We start from the raw sequence: 12,686 nt of genomic DNA, 5'->3' as shown, positions 1-12,686 counted from the left end.
AAGGAATAAGTAAGTAAACTAAGGGGTAGCCAATGATACTAGGCAGCAAAGCTCTGTATATACTATTATATGTAAATATTAATGTCTATTGTATATATTCTTTCAATGCATAACAGTAAATGAAATTTAAAAGTTGCAAAAAAAATGTGAAATATCACAACTAGTGGGCTGGAGCAATACTACAGCGGGGAGGGCATTTGTCTTCCACATGGCCGACCTGGGTTCGATCCCTGACATCCCATATGGTCCCCTGAGCAGCGTCACGAGTGATTCCTAAGTGTAGAGCCAGCAGTAACCCCCGAGCATTGCTGAGTGTGACCCAAAGATCAAACAAAAAAAAAAAAAGAAAAGAAGTATTACAACAACATGATTATCATCTCGATAAACTGATAAGACAAACAGATTTACACTGTTTATAAATGATGCCATGGAAAGACACAGACCAAACAAGGTCAGGATCCTCAAAAATGGGGATCAGAAATCTAGTCAACCAGGTATTCAATTTTTGCTATTTGAAGATTGACAAGGATGTATTTGTGCACTCCCTGTGTGTGTGTGTGTGTGGGGCGGGGGGGAGGTGAGGGGAGTAACTGAAAGGGAAGGGGCATTGTATTACTCTATCACTGGCAGAGCTTGGGGGGGCGGGGTGGAGGGCAGGTGGGCCATACCCAGCAGAGCAGAAGTTAAGATGCACTGAGTGCCAGTGAAAGCATATGCATACGCCCACCACACTTGGACCACAACTCTAACCAGTGAGATTTGTTTATTTGTTTGTTTGGGCCTTTCCTGACTATGCTCTGGAGTCACTCCTGGCTCTACACTCAGGAATTTCTCTGGACAGTGTTTGGGAAACCATGTGGGATGCAGGGGATCAAACCCATGTCAGCTGCACGCAAGGCAAATGGCCGACCTGCTATACTATTACTCCAGCCTCACAGTGTGACTCTTTTTGAAAGACAAAATTCAAAATTCCCAGTAAGAAAGACATTGTAAAGGTACCCCCCGCCAAAAGGAAAAAAAAAAAACTGAAAGAAGACAAGGAAAGGATAAAGAAAGGACACTGAAGTAGAGACATTTTTTTTGCTGGAGATGAGTTACTTTTGTGGTGATAAAAATGTTCAAAATTAGATCTTGAAAAAGTGTGCAAAACCTGTTCTGGGAAAAATCACTGAGTGGTACACTTTGAAAGGTTACCTTTGCAAAAGACAGCAGAGTAGTTAAGGCACTTTTCTACCAAGTACCTGACCCTGGCTCGATCCCAAGCACCACACGGTTCCGAGACATGGCCAAGAACAATACCATAACACAGTGCTGGGAACAGTCCCCTCAGTACCGCCAGAGGACCCAAAGCCCCTCCCAAAAGAAACAAATAAAAATGGGTGAATTTTTTAGAAAACGGTATCTCAGTCAAGCTGTTAGTTTTCACTGGCAATCCTTCAGTTATACACCGTTTTTTCTTACCTTTTTCGCATAAAGAATACTAGAAGAATCTAAGGCATCATCCAAAGGTCTCCAGTCCACAATTATTTCACCATCCTGGAAAAACAATTATATTACATTCTTAACCACCTATTTTAAATTCTGTATGTCCAAAATGAAAATTTTTACCACTTAAATATTAGCACTTTAAATATTCAGTATCATACATAAAATACTATTTGATAACAATTGTTACAAAGATTTTGTAAACTCTGCTTAATTTTCTATGCAACTTTTTATATTTCTGGAACTTTTACAGAAGTTTTAACATTCCATGTCATTGTACTTACTCATCTAAATTACTTTATTTATAAGATCGTGTCCATGTTAAATTTACAACTACTGTTTAATCATATAATTTCACTTTAGAGTTGAAATTCATCACGGCAGAGCCTGGCAAGCTCCCCATGGCATATTAGATATGCCAAAAACAGTAACAAGTCTCACAATGAAGACATTACTGGTGCCCGCTTGAGCAAATCGATAAACAACAGACAACAGTGCTACCGTGCTACTTGAAATTCAAACATACTTGATAATTCCACAAAGATGAATCACTATCACAATTAAAATAAGTTATTATAAACAACATACCATTTCAAGTCAGAGAGCTAGCACAGCACGTTAAGGCACTTGCCTTGCATACAGCTGACCCTGGTTGTCTACCCTAGCACCACAAATGGTTCCCTAAGCACCAGGAATCACACCTGAACACAGAGCCCTCAAGCAAACCTGAGCACTGATGAGTATAACCCCCAAATACCCCCTTCTTGAAAGAACCATACCTTTTCTAAAACAAGCAATATTCCTGCAATCAAGCTGTCTTGGTCTTGAGTCTTCCCACAAGATGAATGAATATAGACACCTTCCTGCTCATATATAATCTGGAAGAGCAAAAATAAGATTAATTGCATCATTTTTATTTGGTACTATAACTTTTTAAAAAAGAAACCAGTTGAGATACTTTTTACAATGCTTAACAAGCTGTTATTTCGTATATGAGTACTTTTTTAATTTATTTATTTATTTATTTATTTGCTTTTTGGGTCACACCTGGCGATGTTCAGGGGTTACTCCTGGCTCTGCACTCAGGAATCACCTGGCAGTGCTCAGGGTACCATATGAGATGCTGGGAATAGAACCTGAGTCGGCCGAGTGCAAGGCAAAATGCTGTGCTATTGCTCCAGCTCCATGAGTACTGTTTTTTGTTTTTTTTTTTTTTTTGCTTTTTGGGTCACACCCAGCGATGCTCAGGGGTTACTCCTGGCTTTGCACTCAGGAATTACTCCTGGCGGTGCTTGGGGGACCATATGGGATGCCGGGGATCGAACCCGGGTCGGCCACATGCAAGGCAAACACCCTACCCGCTGTGCTATCGCTCCGGCCCCCCATGAGTACTATTTTTAAAATGTCATTCAGATCTCTGAATACTCGAAGACAAAGTGAAAGAACATTTGCTTTTGTTAACCTAAAGACAATTATAATCATGCTATTCTCCAAAAATAAAGATGTCAAATTAAATACTATGTGTGTCTATTATAAGTTCAAGACATTTACTAGTCTTTAAAATGATTATTTTGACATATAATACTAAGGTGAACATATATATATTAAGAAGTTGCTTAATATATTACATAAAACCTTTCCATATGATTTCCTAAACAGTATTCAATAAGAACAGAGATTATATGAAGGCATGAGGATAGGAGAGGCTAGTTACAAATGATATTTAAATATATCATATTAAACCAAGTCAAAAATACTTATTAACTCCTAAACATCTGAATAATATTTTAATGTGATTCTCCATAAAATTCATCTCTGGTTCACGATATTTCTCGAAGTCTTTTAACTTCATAATCCCCTTTTTTTCTTATTGATGACGTGAGACTTTAATGTTTCAAAGGTTTGGGGAAACTTTGTACTGCCTGGATTTCTTTGTATTAAGTGATAAATGTTGAACCAATCTTATTTTCTACAGACATAATGTCATAAAGTGCAACTCTATTCCTGGAATTCGTTTCAAATCATTAAAAATACTTTTTCAGAAGCTGGAGAGGTAGTGAAGCAGGCGGGGCACTGGCTTTGCAAGCAGCCCAGTCTGATCCCCATCATCCCCAAATGGTCTCTGCTGCCCTGACAAGTGATTCCTGAGCACAGAACCAGAAGTGAGTCCTGAGCACCACCATGTGTGGCTTCCCCTCCACCCCCACAAAATAAAACCTTTTCAGGGTCCAGAGAGATAGCACAAGGAGCTGGAGCGCACAGTTTGCAAGCAGAAACCCAAATTTGATCCTGCCACTGGAAGCTTCCCTAAGCACCACTGGGCGACTCTCAGCACTACCGCCAGATGCAGCCCCTGAATACAAGGGGGAGGAAGAGGGGAAGGAAGAAGGGGGAAAGGTGGGAGGAGGCGGAGGGGGAGCTTTCTGTGGCTTTCAGTTCATCAAATTGTTAAAAAAAAGGAACGTTGAATTAGATAATTACATATAGAAGAAACACAAAATAGAAGTACAAAAATATTCTGAAAGAAAATCCCTTAAAATCTCAAGTTTCAGGGAAGAAAAAGATATCCAGAAATTACACTTCAGGATATTTTCACCTAAGAATCAGCTACTAAAATAATCCAAACCTTCAGAGTTCCCAAAGTATCACAAGAGAAGTTACTGGTTTAACTTCATTAATTCAATCTAAGGTTATGTGATACCGAGGTTCTCAAGATTACCTGACGCACCCTTTTCAGAAGCATCAGAGGTAAAATCACTCAGTGCCTCCCTAGAAATTTACCTTCTTTAAGAAAATTGAAAGTACCCTCCAATGGCACCTGAGGTGACTAAAGAGATGCTAGGGGGCACGGGGGTCTCTCCAGCACCCCTGAGGGTGACACAGACAGCATCATCCGCTTTGGGAAACACTGGTTCAGAACTTAAAGTGAAATGAACCCTATAAAAATAAAAGCATGAGCAACAATGGGACCTAGTAGTCCTAGTAGAGCTAGGACTGGCCCAGGTTTCTGGTCACTGCTGGGGAGTCCATTACCAGAAGAAAGGAATGAAAAGCAGTACATTATGTACCTCTTTCCCACTGATACTGATCCAGAGTTTTGCTTTTTTGCTTTTTTGGGTTTTTTTGGGGGGTGGGGGAGTGTTGGTTTGGCTTTTGGGCCACACCCAGTGATGCTCAAGGGCTGACTCCAAGCTCTACACTCAGGGATTACTCCTAGCAGTAACTGGAGACAAACGGTGGGGGAGATCAACCTGGGTCAACCAAAGGACCGTACCGTTGCTACAGCCCTTAAAGTTTCACATATTTCTTTCCCCCTTAAGTTAATCACTAGTTTACAAAGTTGTCTATGATACACTTGTTACAGGCATGTAGTATGCCCACACCAACCCCACCACCAGTGTGACCTCTCCTCCACCACAGGCCGTACTTTCCCAACCACCTCCACCCCTGCACACAAAATAATTTATTTTAGGGGCTGGAGAGATAGCACAGCGGGTAGGGCGTTTGCCTTGCATGCGGCCGACCCGGGTTCAAATCCCAGTATCCCATATGGTCCCCTGAGCACGGCCAGGGGTAATTCCTGAGTGCAGAGCCAGGAGTAACCCCTGTGCATTGCCAGTTGTGACCCAAAAAGCAAAAAAAAAAAAAAAAAAAAAATTATTTTATATTGCTTATTACAATTAAATGGCTAATGGAATTACCAAAAATACTTTTGTAAAAGAAAATTTGTGAAAATTGTTACACCTCACCATGGGGTCAATAAATCTTTGAGAGTTTGCTCAGATGTTTGTTGCCAGTTGAGCATTTTGTGCTATAGTTCTTGCTTATTTGGCCTCTACGTTACTTTCGGCTTATTTGGCATCTATGTTACTTTCGGCTCAGTGCTCAGGAAACATCCTCCCATGCACTAGCCCTCTGAATTATTTGCTGTGCCCTAAAAAACAAATAAAGATGCTAACATGCTTAATTTATCAGCACAAAAGCAAAAGACAACAAAACTAAAATTTCCCACTAACCTCCACAAGACATTCCACTAAACTACCAAGAAACATTCCACAGGAAACTTAAAAAGACTCTTTCATATCTTCTTTCTTTGAATCACTTATTTTAATAATATAGCCCTACACTTCGGGGGACTGAGGCAATGAAGGGGCTTCCGAGCTGCACTAAGGAGGTAAGGCTCGCCCCAGCGACTCTCGGCAAACCAGCCAGTGGTTCAAAGCTAGGGCCCAAGGGTCTGATACTGCTTAGGTCTTGTGGTACTGAGGATTATTCTGCACTACCCAGGCCACTGCGGCAGTACTGAGGGGCCTCCAGTGCTGTACCTGTTGATGTTCAAGGGAGTATTTAGTACTGAGGATTCCAACCAGGATCAGCTGCATGCAAAGCAGATGCATTAACCCCTGAACTAGGCCCCTGGCCCTTTGATCAGCTTTCGGGATTTTTTTTTTTTCTTGTTTTGGAGAGACACACCCTCCTTCTTCCCCCCCCCATTCTAGCTCAATACTGGGCATTTTACCAGGCAGTGCTCAAGGAATCACTGGTACTAGGTATTATCCCCGGTTTCTAAAATGCAAAACATGCGACCAGCCTTTTACTTTTTTCTTTTACTTGTATCTTATCTGTTCATCATCTCAGTATCTGGGGCCAAGTATATAACAAAATACAACTTTCTAAACATCAGCAACTTAAAACAGTTCAAAATACAATAGCAAGAAGATTTATTTCTTCTTCATCAGATTCAGAGGAATAACTCCAAAGGAATACCATTCTGCCACAAGATATTCTGCTTCCTGTCTTTATCAATGGTAATAATATTTGAAAGACTAGCTCTAAGCTTATTAAATGATGAAAAATTATTTTGCCAATGGGAAGAATTATGATTCAGAAATATCATCTAAGATAAAACTTTTAGTGAAAGGCTTCCAATTCCTATATTATGGTTGTATTCATAATCTGTGATACAAAATAAAAAGAAGTTCATAAGCAATTGTCAGCCACACAGTATTTCCAGCACATACTATTTCATGAAATGTTACATTATCATATTTGATCCTAAAAACTCAGTTATATATGGCATTACCCCCACTTTATAAAGAAGGGGAAATGCAAGGAAGTTATATGACTTTAACAAGATTCTTCTCACCTACAGTTAAGAGCCAGAGAACTGCTGTAAAAAGCAGTTCTTTCCTTGTGCCCCCCCACCCAGACTGCCAAAAGTCATTCCTAAGTGAAGAGCCAAGAGTAACCCCTGAGCACCGCCAGATGTGGCCCCAAAACAAACACCAAAGGTTTACTTGCTCAAAGACTACATAATGAAAAGGCACTCAATTTAAACCTAATACATAGACACTGACAATTATTCCAATATTCTGCACAGTCATAGTCTAACCTAGAGTAGTGATATGAACATAAGTAGGTTCTCTGTGCTACAGGAAAGACAGGGAAGGAAGGAGAGAGCATGAAACAAAAGCTAATCACTGAGAATAAAACTGACAACTAGCTAGATTGATGAAAGGGGGGAAAGATATAAATCACCAATAGCAGAAATTAGATAATTATCACTATAGTTTTAAACCTATTAAAAAGATAATAATATAAAAAGATAATCTAAGTGATCAATATTAATAAGAAAACTGAATTTTGTAGTTTTAAATTTTCCTACCGAAATGTTTTCTTCAGATCCATATGGTATGACTGGGAATCTTTCCACAAGAAACAACCCCAGGAGCCGGAGAGAGAGTATAGCGAGCACCTGACCTGCACACAGCTGACCAGTGTTCACCCCCCAGCACACACACGGTGCAACACAGCTTGGAATGGCCCTACAAGCAAATGTAATAATGCCAATCCTACACAAACTTCTAACAGAAAACTAAAGAAGAACACTTCCCTACTCACTCCAGAAGGTCAAGCAAGATCATCCTGCCCTGCAACTGGTCAAAATCTCTCTCCAGTCCTTTACAGTGAAATTTTTATTTATATAATTTATATATATATTTTGCTTTTTGGGTCACACCAGGCGATGCACAGCGGTTACTCCTGGCTCTGCACTCAGGAATTACTCCTGGCGGTGCTCAGGGGACCATATGGGATGCTGGGAATCGAACCTGGGTCGGTCGCGCGCAAGGCAAACGCCCTACCCGCTGTGCTATCACTCCAGTCCCTCCAGTGAAATTTTTACTCATTCCTTTGAAAAGATGCAGGAAAAAAATATTTAACAAAAAAACCAACACCCATTTATAATTAGAACTATCAGCTTATTAGGAACAGGAAGAAACTTCTTTAGTCTGATGAAAAAAATCTATGAAATACCACAATTGACATGATATTATATCATATACTTATATTTTATCGTAAATATAACAGAACATATGAACACACTTAACACTTCTATTTAACACTAAAGGTTTCAAATACTGCAATAAAGAAAAAAAGGCATTCAAACTAAAGAAAAACCACTTATTTGCAGATGACATAATCCTCTAGAAAACTCAATGTAATCTATGTAAAACCTACTAAAACAAAGGGAACTTATTGCAATTCATCTAGCAAAGATTCAGGCCTTATAATAACATACAAAAATCAATTATATACTGGTGATGGGACGGGTGTTGGAACACTGCATGACTGAAATCCAATCATGTACAACTTTGTAACTGTGTATCTCAGAGTCAATAAAAATAAATTTTAAAATCAATTACATGTTAAATATTATCAATGAACAATCAGAAAACTTGATTTTAACACAGAATTTATTGTACTTTAACAAAATCAGACACTGAAAGATACAAAAGACTTTTAAACTGAAAGTTATAAGCATTTCTGAAGTGACAGACAAAAATCAAGACATGCACTATGTTCCTGGCTGAGAGGAATCATTTATTTAGGTGTCTATTTTTCCCAAATTGATTTTATATTGACTGCAATATAAACTAAAATGCCAGTGGCTCCTTTGGAGATATTAACAAATGAATTTACAAAGAAATAAAAACAACCCAGAATTAACCACCCCAATCTTCAAAGAGCGTAACGGGGAGCAGGACCAGATGCTCTAAGACTACACACCCACAGAGCAGCAGACTGGGAGCCTCTCTGGAGGTGGGTGGCCCGAGCTGCACCAGCACTGTGTGGTCCCTAAAGCACAGGGCCAGGAGGCAGCCTCTGAGCACTGCAGCGTTTATCCTGCCCCACCCACAAGGTTACAAATCTCAAGTAACCAAGAAAGTTAGCACATGCGTGGGGAGACCCAATGTGAACTCTGCCATCACGTGGCTCCTGCCACCACCACCACCAAGAACTGCAGGGTACAAGCCTGGCAGCCCCTGAGTACCCCGGGAGGGCCCCGTCCAAAAAAGGAAGAGTTCGAAAACTTATATACAGATGGCAAATTTACTTCTGTAAAACTGCCAATAACGAAATCAGACACAAGTGCTAGTTGGTATGTGATGTATTCTTTTTTCTTTTTTTTTTTTTTTTCAGTTTGGGGGTCATATCAGGTGAAGCAGTGAGGGTGGGGCTGGTGCCAGCATTGTTGTAGGAGCACAAGTTTCCTGGGATCAAGGCTGCTGGAGTTGCTTCCAGACTCAAGCCACCTCTGCATGCACTCTAGTCATCTCAGCTATCTTCCTGCCTGTAAATCTATTTCTAACAAACACAAAAGCAATTCCTCAGAGAAATATTGTATTTCAACAAATAGTGCTGGAGCAACTAGACATAAAAGTGCAAGAAACAAATTTCCATCTAAATTACACATGTACACAAATTTTACTGAAATGTGTCATAGATTTAAAGATAAAATTAAAACACACACACAAAACTTTTTTTTTTAATTTTTTATTGAGTCACCATGTGGAAAGTTACGAAGTTTTCAGGTTTAAATCTCAGTTATACAATGCTCGAATACCCATCCCTTCACCAGTGCTACACACACAAAACTTTTAAGACAATCCTTCCCCTTCATCCCCCCCACCACTACCACCAAAATGAGACCTTGGGATCAGTAAAATTTCCCTGAAATAATACCAAAGTGAAAATATCCAGTCCATAAGTGGAAAAAGAAAAACTGATAACTTATCAAAATTGATCATTTCTCTTCAAAATACACTAAGTAAATGAAAAGTCAAGCTTCAAACTGCAAACATGTATTTTCAAATCACAAGTGCTGTGTATGTTGTTTGGTTGATTTTTTTTTTTTTTTTTTTTTTGCTTTTTTGGTCATACCCGGCTATGCATAGGGGTTGCTCCTGGCTCATGCACTCAGGTATTAACTACTGGCAGTGCTCAAGGGACCATATGGGATGCTGGGAATCGAACCCGGGTCGGCCACATGCAAGGCAAACACTCTACCCGCTGTGCTACTGCTCCAGAACCTGGTTGATTGGTTTTAGGGGTCACACATGCATTGCTCAGGAGTTAATCCTAGCTCTGTACTCAGAAATCACTTCTGGCAGTGCTTAAGGAACCGCATGGTATGCCAGGGATGAAATGCAAGTCCGTCATGTGCAAGGCAATCACCCTACCTGTTGTACTATCACTCCAGCCCCACACATCACAAGTTTAATAAAGGAATGGGGGATAGGGGACTCCCAAAAAACAGAATAGTGGGAAATAAAAGAGCTGAAATAAAATAGGTTTGGGAATGGGGAAATGGCACAAGAGAAAGGTGCATGTCTCTTGTGTATGTGATCTGGGCTTGATGTATGGGATTGATTCACAGCAGGACAAAAAATAAATGAAAGCTAAAGGTATGAACAAAAACGTCACCCAAGAAGATAGAGTGATGATATGTAATTACATAAAAAGATGCTCAACATAGTCATTAGGGAAATGAAAATTAAAATTATAATGAAATGCAACACATCTATTAGAACTGCTATAATTAGGCAAGGGAGATTTTATGTTCAATCCCCAGCATCACACACTCCCTAGTTAGAGCCTGAAGCAGTCTACAAGCGCTGCTAGGTGTGATGAGAAAATAAAAAGACTTGACATGAGTTGTGCTGTTGAAGCTATGGAACAAATGAACCTTTTGTACACCACCACTAGGAATATAAAATAGTATATGTATACTGGAAAACAATATGGCAGATTTCAAAATGCTAAACATGCTATTAACATATGATCCAGTCAAGCTATAACTAAGTATCCAAGAAAACAGCATACAGGGGCTGGAGCGATAGCACAGCGGGTGGGGCATTTGCCTTGCACGCGACCGACCCAGGTTCGATTCCCAGCATCCCATATGGTCCCTGAGCACTGCCAGGAGTGATTCCTGAGTGGAGAGCCAGGAGTAACCCCTGAGCATTGCTGGGTGTGACCCAAAAAGCAAAAAAAAAAAAAAAGAGAGAGAGAGAAAGAAAACAGCATCTACTCAACCCAAGCCATGCCTAATGCCCACAAAGGCTTACTTGACAGTAACCGTATTCCCATACAAAGGGTACCACTCAGCAATATGACCTCATGCTATACCCCAACTTCCTCAATGCAAAGAAATTTCCTGTCAAGGGCTGCTCTTGTATGTTCTATGTGCATATTCTGTTCTCTTTACCTGGAATACTTTTTATTCTTTTTCACTTTTTCTCTACAAGTAATTTTTCTCCTTGGGGGCTACTCCCAGCTATTCTCAGGAGTTGCTCCCTGCCCAGTGCATGGGGGCTCTCTGAGGTGCCGGGGACTGAGCCCCAGGGTCCCCTGCATGCAAAGCATGTGCACAGGTCCACTTTTGCCCCAGCTAGTAACTTACACTCTTTCTAAACGGCACAAGGCACAAGAACCCAAACCCTTCCAACCCTCCATGCCACCTGATTTAATTTAGAAGTGGTGCATGTTTTGTTTGGGGTTTTTTTGTTTGTTTTCGTTTTTTGTGGAGGGGCTCAACAATGCTCATTGGGGCTCATACCTGGCAGAGCTCAAGGATAAAGTCAGGGTCAGCTGCATGTATAACAAGTGCTTGTACTATCCTTCTAGGCCCTTGAAATTTATATGTTCTGTTTTGTTTTGCTTTGCTTTTGGACCACATGCAGCAATGCTCCGGGCTCACTCCTGGATCTGCACTCAGGGATCACTCTAGTGAATATTCGGGGGTACCAGGGTTCAAACCCTAGTCGGTCATGTGCAAGACAAGCTCCCGGCCTGTTGTACTAACTCCTGGACCCCAACCACCCTCAAGGCTTTTTTTAATTCACACATTGAATAAATCTAGTGAGCACAACTAAGTGCTGAAAATAAAAAGTATTATAGAAAAATGCAAGGCAAGGGCCACAGAGGTAGTATAAACTGCTCACCTCCATGAGTCCAACCCTGCTTCATTTCTCAGTGCTGCATAAGGTCCCCCAAGTACCACTAGGAGTGACCCCTGAGCAAAGAGCCAGGGGAACCCTGAACACTGTCAGTATGCCCAAGAAAAACAATTTTTTCACTAAATTGATTTACTTATGGAGCCAGAGAAAGTTCAATGGGCAGAGCACATGCTTTGCACACAAGAGACCCAGGCCCTATCCCTGGCATTGCACAGTCAAGCACAGACTCAGAAGTAACCTCTGGGTACCACCAGATGTGTCTTCCCCTACACCCACAGCAAAAAAAAAAAAAAAAAAAAAGGAAGAAGAAGAAGTGCGCGTGCGCAGAGAGAAAGACTAAATTAGCTATGTGATGTAAACCAGTAAATGATGACCATGGCACAGTGTAATGGCAATATGCACAAGATCCTGAGCGTCATTTTTCAGATTTCACTTAAATGAATTTCTTTTGAACATTTATGGTGTGCCAGACACTGATCCAGTTGCCAGGTATAAATAAGAATGAGTCGTTCACAGCATTTATAACTGGGAATTCAGAGAAGAAAACAGACCACTGCACATATGATTAAAGTTATCTATCGTATGTACGGACCAAGGAGATGAAGCGAAGGCTGGGGCTTACGTTTTACATACTAGAACCCTGGGTTAGAGACCCAGCACAACATGATCCCATGAGCACTGAGCTAGGAACAGCTCCACAGCATCACTGGGAGTGACCCTTCCCCAAAACAAAGTAGTAAAGCAATAATAATATCTCAATTTTAAGTCTAAAAGGTTTAGACATGGACTGGAGCAATAAACAAAGAGGTGGGCACCCACCTTGCAAACAGACAACTCAGGTTTGACCTCTGGCATCCCCATATGGTCTCCAAAGTACTGCCAGGAGTAATTCCTCAGTGC

General features: G+C 40.7%; 1 protein-coding gene across 1 annotated transcript in view; it reads right to left on the bottom strand.

Moving 5' to 3' along the window:
* Positions 1 to 12,686, bottom strand: part of TBC1D15 (TBC1 domain family member 15) — a 79,928-nt gene that overhangs the window by 55,192 nt on the left and 12,050 nt on the right. Inside the window, exons 2-3 of the mRNA XM_004602677.2 lie at positions 2,265 to 2,363; positions 1,462 to 1,536 (exon numbers count right to left, since the gene is read on the bottom strand). Of these exons, the coding sequence (XP_004602734.1) occupies positions 1,462 to 1,536; positions 2,265 to 2,363 (174 nt within the window). The remainder of the gene's footprint in view (positions 1 to 1,461; positions 1,537 to 2,264; positions 2,364 to 12,686) is intronic.

The sequence above is a fragment of the Sorex araneus genome, chromosome 10, assembly GCF_027595985.1.
Source record: "Sorex araneus isolate mSorAra2 chromosome 10, mSorAra2.pri, whole genome shotgun sequence".
Lineage (NCBI taxonomy): Eukaryota > Metazoa > Chordata > Mammalia > Eulipotyphla > Soricidae > Sorex > Sorex araneus.
The sequence above is the reverse complement of the archived record's forward strand: the minus strand, read 5'-3'. Positions and strand labels throughout refer to the sequence as shown.